General features: G+C 35.6%; 1 protein-coding gene across 1 annotated transcript in view; it reads right to left on the bottom strand.

Annotated features, from left to right (window-relative positions):
- The window catches only part of LOC149087055 (frequenin-2-like), a 250,475-nt gene that overhangs the window by 56,688 nt on the left and 175,129 nt on the right, over positions 1-18,658 (bottom strand). The window contains exon 2 of the mRNA XM_089231280.1: positions 8,237-8,261. Coding sequence (XP_089087406.1) covers positions 8,237-8,261 — 25 coding nt within the window. The remainder of the gene's footprint in view (positions 1-8,236; positions 8,262-18,658) is intronic.

Raw genomic sequence — 18,658 nt, 5'->3', positions numbered from 1 at the left:
CATGTGAATGACCAAAAAAATGACATAGAACATATGTAAGCTTATAAATAATCAAAAGTGTAGCCTATGAAACAAAGAACCCTGTCAGTGAGCGACCAAAAGAGTGATCTAGAGCTGGTGCTAGTATGTGAATGACAAAAACAGTGACTTAGAGAGAGTGTTAGCATGGGAGTGATCAAAATAGTAGCTTAGAGACACGGGTGTACTTGCAGAAGTGGGAAGGGGGAAGGCCAAGTGAGTTGTAGCGAATTCGGGGAAAGAGTAGTGAAAGAAATTGGACTATAATGGGAGAAGGGCGGCAAAACTTTGAATGCGCCTGTGCTTGTGCTTTCTCATTTGCGCTTCCATGATGACTCCTGAATTCCGTGATGGCACCTAAACAGAAAAAGGACAGAGAAGTCTATCAAGAGAATTTTCGATGATGACCGACTACTATTTTACCAAGAACGAAAGCCTGCATAATCAAGCGAAGATGAAGTTGGGAAAGAAAATTCCCATTCCCCACAGAGGATATACACATGCATCAGTAAGAGGGCGTGTGGTATTTCACTGGCGAACCGTTGATTTTAAACGCATACTTCCAGTTAGAAAAAATAACGTGTAGTACTCAGACATGTCACTCATGTTTCAATTGGTTGTCTAGTTATTAAAATTAATATGTTAATTTTTTATAACTTTTGAACGCGGATAAAACGATTTACCCGTATTTAATGCTGTCTTTACACAGCTTTGCTCCATCTTTTAGAACTGAAAGTGTTAATATCGCACTTGGAAACGGGGAAGGTCTTCTTTTTTTTTTTTTGTTGGCATCGGGAGAGACATGGCTACAACTTTATAACTGGGTTCTTGAGCACAGGCTATCCGTATAAAAAGTTAGCATATTTATTTTAATAACTATACAACCCCCTTGCAACATGAATGACGTGACTGAGTACTGCACGTTATTTGGATAGTTTTAATTGTGTTAATGTTTTAATTGGAAGTATGCCTCTAGGATCAACGGTTTGCCAGTAAAATGTCGTACGCCCTGTCACCTATGCACCCTGTATATCCTCTGTGGGGAATGTAAATTCTCTTTCCAAACTTTTCACTGGGTTACCCAGGCTTTAGTACTTCGTATGAACAGCTGAGAGTGACATCGTTTCTCTCTTTATACTACAGGGTGAGTAAAAAGTCCGCGTGGAAACTTCAAAAATTCATAAAAACCGAAATAAAAAACGGTTTGCAGGGTTAGTATCGCTAGGTCACGGGAATTTTTTCAAGACGGGAAAAAACTAAAAACAACCGATAGGTGGCGCTAGTACGAGAGACTTCGGTGGAAATATGTAAATGAGACGGTTATAAGAACTTGCGCTCCTAATCCACAAGTAGTTCACCGTTGTAAAGCGCGTATGTGGACCTGCTGCACTTCATGTCATGTTGTTTTTAATAAAACTTTCCGGACACACCTATCCTTCGGGAACGCTTCGATATCTCTCTGAGATGGGAAGCGGGGTGTGCCCTATCTTCAAAGGTCAAAGGAGCTGCTGCACTTTGCCGTTGCTGGATTCGTGACTCTCCAGCGGAATTTGTAACGAATTGGTGCATGCAGGAACGTGATACGCACGTGTGTGTTTGTTCCACACTTTCGCAAATAGCTCAAAATATCCCACATTTGTCTATTGATTAGGCTGCAAGAAAGCAAATCGCTGTAAATATGCAAATCGGAGTCCTATGAAACGTAATGTGAACGGTACGATAAACAGCTCATTTATAAATTTTCCTGTTACTGGCGCTTGCATAAAGTTTTCATTATGATGTCGACATTGGTGGATAGCACTATTGGTGAGGTTATGTTACCTCATCCACACTAATCGTCAGCTGAACTTTTTACAAACGTTTCGGACACACAAGAGATTGAAGAAAGAATCTGGTGGAACCACTCCTGCCGGACGTCGTGCAGCATCTTCTATGGACAAAAAATTTAAGCAAATGTTTTTTGTATCACCCCCCCCCCCACTTTGGGAAAATTCCGCAAACCGCATTCAAATACGCCAATTCCATCAATTTATAAGACTTTTTCAACTATTAACGAATTTATGCGACACCGTGTAGATCGAATTCCAAAGACAATCTATTCTTTACTCATCATGTTCATTGTTGAAATTTGTCTTTCAAGCATGAAATAATGTGTCTAGGAAGTGTATTGTTATTTGAGTATTGTGATAGGTATCTCCAAGAAATATCACAATGCCAAAAATATTTCTTTGAAACAGTATCTTAAAAAGTAGTCCAACATTTGCATTTGTATAATGGCTTCAGTGGAGAAGAAAGACAATGAGAAAGATAATTCCTCTTAAAAATTCAAAAAGAAAGGGGATATCGACTTGCGATCTATGTGTCCTCTCGGAACATAATGTTCTTTTGATGAAATAAAAATTGTCTTCCCTTTGTAAATATACAGTATATTAGGCGTGTGTACTTTGTTTTATGCTTGAAGTTTCAGCGTCTGTTTCGGATATAAGATAAACATCTTTTGAGATAAACAGAATGATAATGCGAATCGCGAAATCAGCATCGGAGAACGATATCGCAATCTTGATAAAATAGTGTCGAGAGAAATGTTCCTTTAACTCTGCCTTTGGATGTCCTCAAAACCGAAGAGGTAATGGGCTAAACAACATTAAACAAAGTGGCATCGGAACCGGAACGACTTTTACAACCAGCACTATCCTTCCAGGCGGATGGCAAAATAAGGAAACTTCCCCCCCCCCCCGTCGAAAACTCTTGGAAATTACGGCGATTGCTCGCAAATGTTGCCTTTTGTGTTCGTCAGTCATGATTCAAACTGAAGATAACGATGCGATACATCAGCGATTCCGGACTTCAAAGTAAGGCTAACTTTGTTTTTATACGAAATAGAGGATACAAACGAGCTTTTAGAAGCAATTTGTTACACATTGGATTCAATCACATTGGATTCAAGAGGCTTCTTCGGAGATTTTCGGCGTAAGATTGTAGCTAGAAACGTGAACTCGTTTCTTTATTTAAATTATTAGATAGATAAAAGGCAATTTTATTGCAGGACATTTACACTGCGTATGGCTATTACTCACCATATTCATTTTCCATTATCTAAAGAGCATCACATAGTACTTAGGAAATAACAAAATATTTCATCCTAATTACTACTTGTCAGTTTTAACACTGTTAATTGTAATTGTCAATATTCAAACAGCTTTTCATCGCATGTAATTATCTGTCTCTCGTCTCACCGGTCTTCCTCAATACTTACTACACGGAATACAGTAATCGAATTACTCTACAAATATTACTAGATCATCCCAAAAATTCTTGATGTTTACTCCTATGATACTGAGTGAATTGTTTGAGACTATATCAATTCTTCGAGGTTATCTTCATTTTTTTTTCTCATAAACTTATTTATTTAAGAACTTAACAAATTATTTTTCGGGTATGTTTAAAATGTCATTCTTATTCTGTTTGTTTAAGCGCAAAAACAAAAAGCAATCACTGGTGTGGCTTTTGATACAAATGAGGCTTCAAAGAATTTTTTTCGCATAAGAATTTTGGTTCTGTCGAAACAAAGAAAAAATTAGATAATGCTATGTCTGGTCAGTATGATGGATGTGACAAAACATCCAGTTCCTGTCTGATGCAGATTTTTTCTATTATCAAAGGAAATGGATGGAATCATTAAGAATTAGTTTTTTTTTATTTGGATGTTCAAGAGGAATGCTGCACATTGAATATCGATCCATCTTTAGTTTTTCCTCCGATTAGTTTTACGAAATTCTCGTGAACTGTACGTTTATTGTTAGAATTTTAGCTGGATTTTGAGTGGTTGGTTTTGGTATCTCTTCGATTTCCGCCTTTGCCTGCAACAAGTCATTCACTGTGATCCTCATTTTCTTGACTGAAAAATTCCCGGATTTAAAACTTTGCGAAACTATCAAACTATCCAATTGGCATAAAGCACTAGTTTGTAAAGTGCGCTTCGTGGCAAAATAGACAAAATACGAAAATATATTACCAACGGCGTCTTACTGGAGATAATTTTTCAGTCTAAATTGACCAACCAGTAGGAAATAGAATATACGACACTGTTCGAACAACTGCTATTTCCTGGAACCCGTAAGTATACGCCTATTACAATCTTGCCCTTGACAAGGGGCCAGTGGGTAAATGAGGAATTTTCCTAAGGAATGGAAAAATTTTAGTGCTCAGTACGATGGAAAAATAGGCGAATAATGGCGGACGTAAATGTCCCACGGGTATAAGATTATTAAGGCAAGAGAGTCGTGGATAAATGAGGACTAGGATGACGATGATCAAATACAAAAACCACAGCAGGGAAATGTCTCAACGAAATTACTTTAAAAAACAAAAATACACTGCTGGCCACCGTAAATGCAACACCCTGAAGGAAGCATGCAAATAATATGAAATTTACAACATGCATTAGCGGAGGTGAGATATGCAAATGATTAGAATTGCAGCGCAGACGCACATCACGCGCGCCTGTGGCGCCACTTCAAAGCGCTATTTAAGGCTTGGAGATTTCGACGATTTGAAGTACGGCAATTGTGTTTTTCTTGTGGTTTTTTCAAAAAAAACGATCAATTATGCCTCGTAGAAAACAGCGATCATCTTTTGATCAAGTATCCGAGTTCGACAGAGGAAGGATAGTGGCCTACCGAGATCGTGGATTGTCTTTCAGGGAAATCGGTAGTCGTGTTGGACGAAACCAAACAACTGTAATGCGAATATGTGATCGTTGGATGCAGGAGGGTACGACGGACCGACGTGTTCGATCGCATCCACCTCAGTGCACCACTTCACGTGATCACAGGCGTATTGTGCGTATGGCAGTGACGGATCGCTCAGCCACATCACGAACCATAGCACAGCACATTCAGTCTGTACCGCATCATCCAGTGTCTGCGCGTACCATTCGACGCCGTTTACAGCAGAGTGGTCTGTCCGCAAGACGTCCATTGCTTCGTCTACTCTTGACGCAGAACCACAGACGTCTCCGCCACCAATGGTGCGATGAAAGAAGGATGTGGACGGCACAATGGAATGAAATTGTCTTTACTGACGAGTCACGCTTCTGTCTGCAACACCACGATGGTCGGATTCGAGTCTGGAGACACCGTGGAGAGAGGATGCTGAACAGCTGCGTTATGCACCGCCACACTGGTCCTACACCGGGTATTATGGTATGGGGCGGTATTGGATATCACTCTCGCACTCCTCTAGTACGCATTGCCGGTACTTTAAAAAGCCAGCGCTACATCTCCGAGGTGTTGGAGCCAGTTGTCCTTCCTTACCTTCAGGGCTTGCCCACAGCCATATTTCAACAGTATAACACGACCACACGTGGCACGCATTGTCCAAAGGTTCTTCGTCAATCGCCAGATTGAATTGCTTCCCTGGCAAGCTCGCTCTCCGGAACTTTCGCCGATAGAAAACATGTGGTCCATGGTTGCTCAACGATTGACCCAGATTACATCCCCAGCTGCCACACCAAATCAACTTTGGCAACGCGTGGAAGCTGCTTGGTCTGCTGTACCCCAAGAACACATCCAAAGTCTCTTTGAATCAATGCCGAGGCGTGTGGCAGCGGTGATCTCCAACAATGGCGGCTACTCTGGCTATTGATTTTGGCAGGAACCACACTTCACAGAAGTCTATAAATTTAATCATTTGATGCTTGGTCAACATGTTATCTACAAAATAAATATTGTTGCGATATCTCTTGTCTTTCTTGGTGTTGCAATTTGGGTAGCCAGCAGTGTATGTTCAAAAGATAGAGAGGAAAAAATTCAAAAATTCAGCAGCACAAAATATAACAGTTTTCATGGGGAAAAATTTAACTAAAAGCTACAAAGAAAAATATTTTGCATCTGATGCATACAGCCCTTAAGAAATTGTGGTTATATATACATATATATCGTATTTCTAAACATGCCAATTATGATATAATTCATGATACCCGAGGACACGAAATTACATTTATTCATAGCTAGGGGCTATATAAATATTGGGGCGATAGTTCTGCGAGTGAATGATCGCTAAGGCGAGAAATCCGTGCGTAAATGAGGACTAAGGTCATTGGTTCACAGGTACAGGAGCATAACTGCTAGAGCACGCCGTTTACAATATAGCTAGGGCAAAGGAGCCACGGGTAAGTGATTTATGAGGCAAAGGCATATAGAAAATATCATCTTCAAAAACTTCATAAATCTTTATAACGGTTTTTGTGGGGCATTTATTCCATTTTTATTGCATTAATAGCACTATTTTTATATGCATTAATATAACCACAAATATTCAAAGTGCTTCGATTAGGTTGAAAATCTCAATAGACACCCAAATTCATTTTGCAACACAATATTTATTTTAATCCTATTTTTGTACCCATTGTACTCATTTGACTGAATGAATGAACGCCAGATACTCATTTGACTACAGGTTAACGAAGAACTGTACTCATTTGAGTAACAAGAAACGTAAACATGAAAACGCATGCGTTGCAAATTTTTTTAATTAAATACTTGTTGGCACAAATGGGTTGACGAAAAGACACGACAGTGCCTGAAACATGCACTTGAACTTTCAGAACATTCAAGACGACTTGAAATTCACTGAAATTCGAAATAAGAAACGTCACAAAAAAGGAATGACCTTGGTCAGGTTTTGAAAAAAATATTGGTGCAATTTCTTTTGCAAACAAAATGTTTTTTGGTATCTAAATATTTTAATGCATAAATTCATTCCCTTGCATGTAAGAAGTAAGAAACAAAATAAACGTCCCTTGAGGTGTTTTAAAATTGAATAATTCCATGAAGTTACAGTTATAAAAATGCAAATTTTCGAATTGCCGGGACTGAAATTCAAACGGAATCACTCCTCTGGGTGCATTTAAGAAAATGGCTGAAGTATATTATATTAGACCAGCTTCTCAAGACAAATGTTTCGTCGTCCTCGCATTTTTCTTATGGCTTTCAACCCAAATTTTCCGTCACCATAATTCAGAATTTGCTCCAAGACTATCAAAATGTGTCTTTTATTTTGAAAACATTTTATTTTCCAAGTTTGTTGTCTTACCAATTAAAATATTAAAGATTATGCTCAGCTTTTTGATCATTTATTAAAATATGACGGATAAAATAACAGTATATACAGTGGAACCTCCCCTGACGGACACTTTTCTTATTCCCATTCCTGTGGAATAGGACTTTAATGTATTTTACACCCCGTTAGCGGACGCTCGATAGCGGACAGTAAAATCAAGCAAACTCTAACCTATTAATTTTTGGTCATAAACCGAGAATTTATCATATTTATCTAAGATTACGTTTAATCCCAAGCTCATGTTGGAAAAATAATTAATTACTTAATTAACTGAGCATAACTATGGTCCAGGATGGTGAATTCAAATGGTGATGTGTTGGTTTTTTTTAACGTGTGAAGAAAGCCAACATTACAAGACTAATAATGTTGTTATGAATATTCTTTTTCTCACTGATTTTAATTTAATTTTTTACTGCAAAATATGCGTAGTGCACGTACCATGTTCGAGTAAAAGTAATTAGTTTCATGAAGAGAAGAAATTTCATCAATTTTTCCATATTTATCTGATTTCCCAACTTTATTTGGGAATTATACACAACCACCTTTTAAAGTAATAAATGTAGTGAAATTTAATCAAACATTTTTTTTATCGAGACGGTGCATCACTTTTATAGTAAAACATATACATAGGAACCAATCGCGACCGGACCCAGACGTGGTATAAATATGAACAAGTGTGGTACAAACGAGGTGTCTGCTAATTAGTGCACACTTCCCATTAGCGGACAAAAAATTTGGTCCCTTAGATCAAATCTAGTGTCCGTCATCGAGTGGTTCTTCTGTATTGTGAAAAAAAAATCAAGGTAAACATGAAAGCTACAATTGAATAGGTGTTCATATACCTATTTAATTGTAGCTAATTATATATTTAAATGCCATTAAAATTCAAACACGATATTCTCAAACTAATAATGTTTCTTTTTCTCATATTTTTATTGTAAGATACATATTTTTTGAATAATAATTAAATATTCTATTTGTGAAAAACCGAAACAGTATCATTTAACGAATTATACAATCCAATAGCCTGATATTGATATACGTATATCTAATCTGAACAACAATTTTAATGGAAAGTATAATGAAATCTACTCACCACTGCCGAACTTCTTTTTCAGTAACTAAAAAAATATAAGAAAAGGATCGTTATTACAAATTTTTGCTCATGAAATAAATTGTTTGTGTAATATTTTATTTCGAATTCGCAAAAATTTTTAAATACTCAATTCCCAAAATGATTAATATCGGATAAACAAAAGGAAATTCATTCTTGTTCACATAACTGAATCGAAAATATAATATTCTACCATGCACAAAAAATATTGATTCGAAAGCCTGAGAAATATTCAATTATAATTTCGAATAGAAAAATGTATTTTAATTATTGTAATGACACTACTTTAAGACAGAAATGTTTTAGGAAAAAAGAGAGGAATGTTAGAAAATAGGATGTTTAATTATTAGTTCAAGTGCTGGTATAAAATTAAGGAAATTTTGAAATCTTTAAAAACTAATTACTATTTTCTTCTTTTTTAAAAAATAACTTTCTAATGAATTGTGAAATTTCACCGCCTTTCCATTGAATTCCATCGGCCTTCACGACTGCAGCTGTTCTTCAAAAGACGCAAAATATATATAAAATCCAATGAATACCAGCGATTTAAAACGTAATTTCACGTAAGATATTGGACATTCCAAGAAGGGACTGGATAAGAAAATAGTCAAATAAATCTTAGAACGCCTCAAGGAAAATTACGTCAAAGAGAAATCACTAATTTCAACCCCCAATTGAAATTAATTTGCCGTTTCTTATACATTTTACAAGAATAAATAACAGAATAAATACCGAAATGAAACCGATGAAAAAATTTAACAAGTGATATTTACAGTGTAAATATTGAGTTTTTCGCATTTGGAAACAAATGAAATTAGATCAAAAACACTTATTCTCTAGAGTTTTATCAATTGAAAAATCCATCTGTAAGTAAGTAATTACTAATTATGTGATCAATAAAAAGAAATAGGAATCGGAGATTGTGCGTTTGATGTTGATAAACTAAAAATTCACTAAATCAATTGAAAAAAATTATTTTAGAAATATTCGAATTGCTCCTTTTTAAATGTGATCTTTCTATATAAGTGTGTAGACCAGTTACTTACGGACCGAATCTTTACAACGTTTCGGACACTAAAGAAATTGGAGAAAGGTATAGGTCCAAGGTTTCGTGACTTGCTTTCGTGTAGCAACTAAATGCTTTTCTGTGCCAAACAAATTCCCCTTGTGAGAACAACTTTTTCGCAAACTTCATTTAAATATACCGATTCCTCCAATTTTTATGAATTAGACTATTTACGAATTTATGGGATATTCTGCACAACGAAATATATTTAGTTGTTTTAAATATAACACTGCTCAATAAAAGATAATTAATGTTATTACGAAAATTTTTAATAGTTTTAGAGAATATTGGGGCTCTTGATTCCGAATTTGGCATTGATTTTTTCAGACAGTCTCTAGTTTTTGAGATAAAGTGAAAATTAAATTTCAATGATAATACATAAGCAATATGCAAATCACATTGAGTATGCATTTTCTCAAGAACTAGAGCCAGACTTAAAATCACTGAAGTATCTTTATCAATGTTTTACTGTATTTATTTATAACGCACAGTTTCAATGTGATTCGTACGCTTCTCATGGTATACTTAATTTTCACTTTATCTCCAAAACTAGAGCCGATCTGACAGAACGAATGCCGGATTCAAAATTAGCGTCCCGAAATCATCTTGAAATCACTGAAATAAATATCTTAAGAACAAAATCAATGTTGGGAGCAGTGTAATCAACATCTTCCAGCCCCCCAAAAAAATGCTGAAATAATGATTAAAAACACATTAAAAAGATGTTTTTCACCACCAAGAGGCGAATCGTCGTTTCTGCTTGTATTAATTAATCATTCTAATAAAAAAAACTGCCAAGGGCTTTTCTGATTTCAAATGTTGTCGTTGGTGAAAATAGCATAATTCAACAATGATATGGAGAATTTCAAATAAAATGGTCATTTCGGATCGAAGTAAAATAGAAAAATGCACGGTCTTGTTATTAGTTTTCCCTCTAAATGTTTACTTGATGGATCTATCCTTGGGGGGAAAAACTGTACTCTTTACAATGTAAATGTTTCGGAACCAAATAGTCCCAGGAGACATCTTATCTCATCCGGGTAACCATGACGACCGGTATGCTGATCATTGGAAAATTGGGGGAAGATTACCTGGATAAAAGAGAAAAGGTTAAAAAGAGTTTTTGTTTTTTCACCCAAAACTGGCATTAAGAAAATAATTACAATGGAGATCATTCTTTTGGCCATGGTTTTCTCTGTGTTGGAAAATAATTTTCATCTATACATTAAGCGTGGCTACACAGTATCATAATATTAAGGAATAAGCCTGAAGCTAATAGAGTAAAACCCTTCTAAATGATCTCCCCTGAGATCATTTAGAGGGGGTTACCCCTTTTTCACGGCCGAATAGTAATTTCTGTTATATGATAAAACTTTGCATTTCAAAGCCCCTGATTTGCTGCCATTGTCATTTCTTTTACGTACGATTTATTTTGTACCACCGGTGTCCGCAAAGGAGGGGTTTTACGGAGTACAATTATATTGTACTCTGTTAATAAAATAAACTCCCTGCTTTTAACGGTCACACCTCAGATGCGGTCACCCCTCTTATACGGCCAAATAATAATTTCCCTTTTGTATTATAAAATTATGCATTTCAAACTCCTAATTTACGGTCGACTCTCTTTTGCGGACGAATTTTCTTGTCCCGCAGTGTCCGCAAAAGAGGGATTTCTGCTGTATTGGGATAGACTGATATATCCATCTTTATTTTTAGAAATGATTCAGAAATATCATAATAAATACACAGCCTACCACAAACTTTTCGGACACCTACGTGCGCGTATCGGTAGTGGGTGGTATTTTCTACCACCATTAAGTTTTAAGCAACCACGTCATCTTTCATCCTTACACTCCAGCAGTACTCACAGAACTGAGATTGTCTTCACCACGATCACAATGCATCGCCCCACAAAAATTTAGAGTGATTTTTAGTGATAGCGGTGAAAAAACGTCAATTTTGATCTTCTCAAATTTCTCATATTAATCAAGAGGCGTTCACATGGAGAAGCACGTAAGTCACAGAAAAATCGAATTATTTATTCTCAGAGAAAATAGTAAGAATCAATGTCATAAATTGCATAGGAAGAAAACCTACCAAGTCTCTAGTCAAATTATTTTAGTTTCAGAAGCTAGCAAATGTATCAAAAGATATTTAAGTCAGACGTAAATACAGTCAAACCTCGTTAGGAGTTTTGGAAGTCCCAATTGTCCTCAGACAGGAGTTGGCATAGCTATGGCTTACCCCGTTTAACGAGTCAATCCGCTTACGAAGTCATATTTTTGCTCTTCCAAGAGTGACTCATTAACGAGGTTTGACTGTATACCTAAAAAGTGTGTTTTGCTTGTATTGTAAAATTTCTTTTTTTGGGTGTGACTTATATGCTTTCCATGTCAACACATGAAATATAGAACGAAATGAAACGTATATGGAAGTCCCGGAAAAAACGTCAAGATTTGAGCAGCACATAAATGCTGCTGTTGCACAGGCATGTGCAAATTGTGCTTAATCCTCGGAATGTTCGCATCATCCAGAGATGATCAGGGTTATAGAATGCTCAATCATGTGATGATCTGAATTTTTTATTTTTAACATGAAGTTCTTAATTCTTATTCACATGCTGTTCTTATTCTTGTTCTTTTTTTATATATAATATCAGTGCCTGCCTGATTTTTAATAAGAGTGTGACTGGCTGATTCATTTACATTTATATTCTTTCTTTTTATTTACTCAGTATATATGAAACTATTCATCGGCACATTGCGGATGAAACAGTATGAATGTCTCAGTTTTTAATATGCAGGGTGATTATAATTGTAGTTCTCCCGTACTCTTGAGTTTTTCTCAAAACTAACTCATCCGAATAACAGCCAAATTTTCAGGATATCTTAATTAGATCATGGGAGAGAGATTTATGCAATAAAAAAGTTCAATGTTTGACCACCGACTGAATAAGTGGCGCTTTATATTAAATGTTCCTTTTTTATATGGATCAATAACGCGTATATACCATGTTTCAATGGAATACGTCCTCTAGAACGGGCGCTATATAGGTATGAGCAGTTTCAGTACACTGACACTGCTCAGACCTGTGCAGCTTTCGTCAGTACTGACACTACTCAGACGAATACCTCCATGATCTGATGGAAGTATGACATCGAAACTTGGTACAGTAAAACATTTCTTTTGTGGACACCGACGGAACAAAAAAATTCGTCTGCAAAAGAGCGGTTGACAGTCAATCGGGAGAGGGGGAGTCGCTGTGCGGTCGTGTGGGCATCGTGCTGGACTCTCGTCCTTAGGATCCAGGTTCGAACCCCATTGACGGCACAGTGGTGATCGGCTGAAGTTGGTTTTCTGCGATTTTCCAGCTTCGAGTCATGAATGTGAGCCGGTCTCCCATTTGAAAAAAGTATCTCCGCAAAGAGAGCAGGCAGGCCTACACGATACTGAAAAACATGAAGATTCAAGTATCTCCATCTTTCAGGAAATGGAAGCCAGATGGCAGCATGAGCACGAAACATGCGCAACTCGACAGCATAGGACCAATCATACACTCAGAACACACACATTCCGACATGTGCCGATTCGCTAGAAATTCCGTAGAGGAATGTGTACGAGGTGCATGTTCGATTAAGTAGTAGTAATTAATCAGGGGTTGGAAATGAATACCTTGATTTTGCAAAGGCAAACTATTATTTGGGAGTAAAAGAGGGGTGACCGTATCTGAGGACTATTCACCATAGAAAAAAACTCATTACAAAATCACCACTTATTACCATGGTGGTCAAAAACTGAACTATTTTTTTCATTGCATAAATCTCTCTAACATGGGCTCATTAAGATATCCCGAAAATTTGACTGTATTTGGATGGGTAGTTTTAGAGGAAAGCTACTCAGAGTACGAGAACTTTAATTATAATCACACTGTATGTCCAGAAACATAATGCTGAGTTATCATCAGAGTTTATCTCAAGCTCACGTCACACTTAACTGCTGAAAAGTACCAACACTCTCTAACCTGCGCTATTTATCTACCTTCCATATATACGTGCTGTCTTATATCTGCACGCAACATTTTTATTCCGTCCATGTCTGGATCAAACTCTAAGTATGTTTCACACGAATTCCCATAAATAATTTCTCCAGAATCATTTACATATGTAGTGTGTATGTGCTTCCACATCTCATCATAGTACTTTTTCCTCACTTGAGTTCTGATTGAGGAGACGTGCTACTTGTGTGTAATCCGCAATTTAATTTGTAACTTACATAAATTGTTACGGTTTTTCTTTTAATCTACTCGGGAGGGAGAAAAAGAGTGACGACTACACTTGAATTTTACAATGGGATAAAAAATTATAGTATTGGATAATTCAGTTTAAAAAAATTAATAAATTAGATTACACCACACCAAATTTCATGTGATGCACAAGGAAAAATCTACATTCCTATTTTTTAAAAGGGACGCTAATTTAATTAATTTCTTCGAAGTCACTTATAGCATGCAAATTAGAGAGACTAAAAAGAAATTAAAGTGACTGATATATATTAGATTCTTGCTAAAGTTATGTAAAAAAAGAGTAATATTTTGAGCTGGGTAAGAAACATTATCATGTCACGCAATATAGGAAACTAGCTATAATACCCGGTGCTGCCAGGGTTTTCTTCAATTGCTGGGACGATTGAAAATGTGACAAACCATTATAATTCATATATACTATTATACATATACTGACAGGATTATATAAAGGAGTAACAAACAATTGTAAAGGCATATGCACGTCAGAAACGCATTGCCAGGGAACCACGGTAACCAAAGTAAACATTCCGAAAGTGATTGTCGAGGCCCAGAAATCATTGTTGCCCGACAGTTTGTTTTTTTGTTTTTTTTTTTGGCAGTTCCGAGCATTTGTCCTGCTCTGACAAACTTTTGATGTAGCCTATCGTTCAATCCAAACCCTGTTTGGTATAAATGCAAAATTTGGCGACGATCGATCTAAAATTGTATAGAGAACATACACACACATAGAAAATAAATTTTATACATATAGATATTATATAGCTCATCATAATTACTACTTCACCAAACACCAACTCTGGCCATATCGCTATTTACTGCCATTAATAAGATGAGTTGGAAATGAAGGCTTTGGCTATTGGTGGTCGACTCGAGTTCGTTAGGGAAAATATCTTATCTATATCCTCCCTCACGTTCGAACCCAGGACCGCGACCTTCACAGTCGTAGACGAGCATCTTATTAATATTGGTAATGATTTGATTATTGATTATTATCATTCACAAAATTTACAAAGTTTTAAATTTCACTCTCTTTCATAATCTTTCATAACTTCTTTCCGATTTTTGAATTCAAATATCTTAGCAAATATTGCACTTGGAAAATTGGATTTTTTGTGCTAAGATTAGGAGAGACAGGGACAACAATTTTCTAACTGTAGTTAGACAGAGGAACCGTATAAAAACTGGTACAGGGAAATTTTCGAATGCCTTTTGAGCATTTCTTAAACTGGAATCTTACCTCTACGACGGACCGTTGATGAGATTAAAGGTCTCATTATCACTTACAGGACGCCCTGTATATGAAATAAACAGCTTACAATGTTGTTCTAGGTATTCCTAATAGGATCTATCTATTCATATTCAACTACTATAATAAAATGATGTGGTATTTCAATGTTATATGATTCTCTTATTCTCTTAAAACTACATGCAAAAAAGATTCACAAAATAAATACGTAATTCCACTCTGAACCCAGAATCGAAACTATAACCACGAAACTTGAATTTCACGTTACATTTAAGCTTATTTCTCTTAAAACATGCAAAAATTAAGAGGGTCTCATGCCAGTTAACATTTTTAGAATGCCCAAGAAACTATGTTAAAAATATGTTAGAAATATCATTAAAAATGTTAATTAACCATTGATTTATTTTCAATTTTGCGCGCATGTTTTTAATTCTAAATAATATGCTACACATACACATGTCTTGCATATTTTGAGTACTTATTGTTTTGCAAATTTTCAAAAAACATTAAGAAATAAAATCTTTATTGACACATTGTATGCAAGATAAAATAGTATGAATTCAATGTAACTGAGTAAAAAATAATTCAAAATTAAGGAAAGAGTTCGGTTTATAAAATGAGGTAAAAAATATATATCCTTTCATGAATACCTGATTCACGAAAAGAAATGATTCAACTTTTTAATTTTTAAGAATTTGAACTTTAAATTCCATTTTATATAAGATTGAATAAAAGAAATCTAAATCTTTCACCTCATTTTACATGAGTTGAACATGAGTTCATACATAACATAAATGGAACAATGATTTCTCCTCCAGTTTTTTGTTTTTTTTTAGGATATATATTTATTTATTTTGTGTCGGGTTTATTTTATTCATTTTAGCGGGTGATTTATTCTTTGAGTTCTCTTTACTTTGAATAAATAAAATTTAATCTTAGGTAGTTACATTGATTTCATGTTATTTTATTATGTGCGCAAGTATTAATAATGCATTGTTTCCCCCTTCAATGCTTGAAAATTTACGAATGAATAAATAAGTATTGGAGATACGAAAAAAACTATGAGTGAAATATTTGAATCAAATAGTCAAATAATATTTTTAATGATGTTTTTGCTGGAGCATAGTTTTGAGGACGCTTTTGAAAATTTTAAAGAAATTTATATTAGTATCCAGGAATACAGTCATTATTAACCTTCGTAATGTCCATTTCCATTCATCTCCAATAATAGATAAGTAAATTAAAAAAAATATGCTTTAACGAAATGAATCACAATGACAGCAATTTCTTTATGATTGCATTTCCCAACCATCAAAGGAAAAAAAAAACATTGATAACTAACTCTTGTAATTCTCTGTAAGCAAATGTATACATAGCGATTGAGACAAAAAACGAAACAAAAAAGGCACATCCTAGCACAAAAGAAAGGGCAATTTCTTTCCAGTTTTTGCAGCAACTTTCATTTTTTTTTATGGCTTCATACATTATTTCTTGGCTTCTAACAGGGATGTACGTACCAGACTTTTTACGCAGCAAAGTTCGAAGGAGAGCTGTAATGGCTCTTACGTAGGGGGTAAGCTCAGCTGTAATATAAAAACAGGGAAGTAAGCTTAATGTACGCGCGTTACAGCACAGCTGGACGCCGGAACAGCAGCGGCAAGAAGTACTAACGTCGAAGCCTCATATCCATCCTCTAGGAAAATCGATATCCAGAAACTGGGAAAGGGGAGGGGGGCGAAAAACACAAAAATATCTTTCTCTTCTGTAGTATCTTCAAAGCAAACAACCCGTGATATATATACATTAACGACACTGATTTCTCTTTTGCTGAGGAATAACGCAGCCGCTATTTATTATGTACGAGCGAAACTTGCATCTTCCAAAGGGATTAATGTCGTGCAGCACACAGTGAGCCATAACGTTATATATACACCCCGCTCTTTCTTACCAAGAAATGCCATAATAGGGTTTTTTTTTCCTCCATTTTTTCGGTAATAAATTACCTTTAAAGTTCACCTCGTAATGTCTTTTTTTATGTAGGCTATATAATAAAATTATAAATTGACTATTCATGTACAGCGTAATATCTATTATATTAGAAGATGGAATCACCATTTATGCTTGAATTGATATTGGATTGAGAACTACCACCTCTATTTAAAATCAATGTTCTTTATACCGTTTAACGACTATCTCATTTTCTGATGTTTATTTCGTAGTAGCCGAATTTTAATGGAAACCGTTGGGCCGAGAGACGTATTGGTTCCAACTAGGGAACGTATCCAGATAACGTGTGGAACTCAGATTCGTCATTCATGATGCAAGGGGTTGTGGTTATTAAAATTGAAAGTTACTAAAATTAAAAAATTAACTTTTTATACGGACACCCTATCCTCAAAAACCCAACAAAAAGTTGATGTCCCATCTATTCCGAAGCCAATAAAAATTGTTCCACGTTTCTGAGTGCAATATTTCCTGAGATGGTATAATTCAAAAATCAAAGAGAAAAGTCGGGAAAGAACATCATAAATGTGAGAAAGAAACATTGCCCGTTAGTTTATACTGTTTTTCGAACTTTTCTCCTATATTTTTGGAATTAAAAAATATCACAGCGAAAATCACACTTAGGAACATCGATTTTTTTTTTGTTCTTATTTCACGACTCACTGTGTATTTTCGCTCCCGAAACTAGTATAGAGTGATCCCTCAACACATTCTGAACATTTCTTAACCCTGGATAACTGAACTTAAATCAGTGTTACTCAGTAACCAAACATTCGATTCATACACGTATATTAAAAACAAGTATATTTTTATACTTCATTTGGCACTGTAGCCCATTTCGGTAAGATACTCGTAGCAAGGATACTAAAGTAGCAAAGGATGTTCAGAGGTGTCGCGAGTTCGATACCCGAATCGTCCTTGTCAGAAACTTTCCTGACATAAGGATACAACAGAAACGGCGGCATAACCACAGAAGAAGATTACTACCGCAGGGAATCCCACATCGCGAATGGTACACGAACTTCTTGATGTGTATAAAAAAACTGACGTTCGGAATCGGCAATAAACTGTAGGTCCCGGTCTAGTTAGACCTCTGGTGTAGAAAATCACCGTGGTGCGACAAAAATTATCAAATTATATTTCCTTTATTTATTTCAAACAAATTAGTGTAACTTAAGAGAAGTATTTCAATTAAAAAATTTAAAAAAATAAATAAATATATGGCGTCAGTCTACGCTACCATACGAATTGTTAATTATATATACAAGGATAGAGATTGGGGATCCCATTTCGTAGATTTATACATTCGTTAATCATAATACATCGTATAATTCGTTGTACATACAATCGTTGTGGCAATATACATTCATTCGGGGATTCAAAAATATAATTCACGATATGTAAATGCAAAATTACAGAAATAAAAATCGGGAGCCGCAGGAGGGGGGGAACCTAACTTATGTATTAGCACTTGCAGTACATCCTGCATAAAAAACTCTAGATTTAATCTTAACCATTCTTCAACTAGAGAAACCAATTTAAAATGCACAAACGTTTGTCATCAAGGCACAATATTTTTACTTAAATAAAAAGAATCCGGGACTCTGATTATATAAATAAGCACGAGTCCAGCTTGAAGCTTGAGAGTCACTTCAAGAGTCATTCACACACCACAGTGCATATTACAATACACAGAAATCGTTCAGTCAAGTTCCGGATTTCCATAATGACTCTTTCATTGTTTGAGTCATTTATTCAAGAAATAGTGAGAGAGAGAGAGAGCCT

The sequence above is a fragment of the Pholcus phalangioides genome, unplaced genomic scaffold, assembly GCF_987345545.1.
Source record: "Pholcus phalangioides strain wild (caught in Gottingen) unplaced genomic scaffold, Ppha-v1.0 ptg000004l_1, whole genome shotgun sequence".
Taxonomy (NCBI): domain Eukaryota; kingdom Metazoa; phylum Arthropoda; class Arachnida; order Araneae; family Pholcidae; genus Pholcus; species Pholcus phalangioides.
This window is presented reverse-complemented; position numbering and strand designations above follow the sequence as displayed.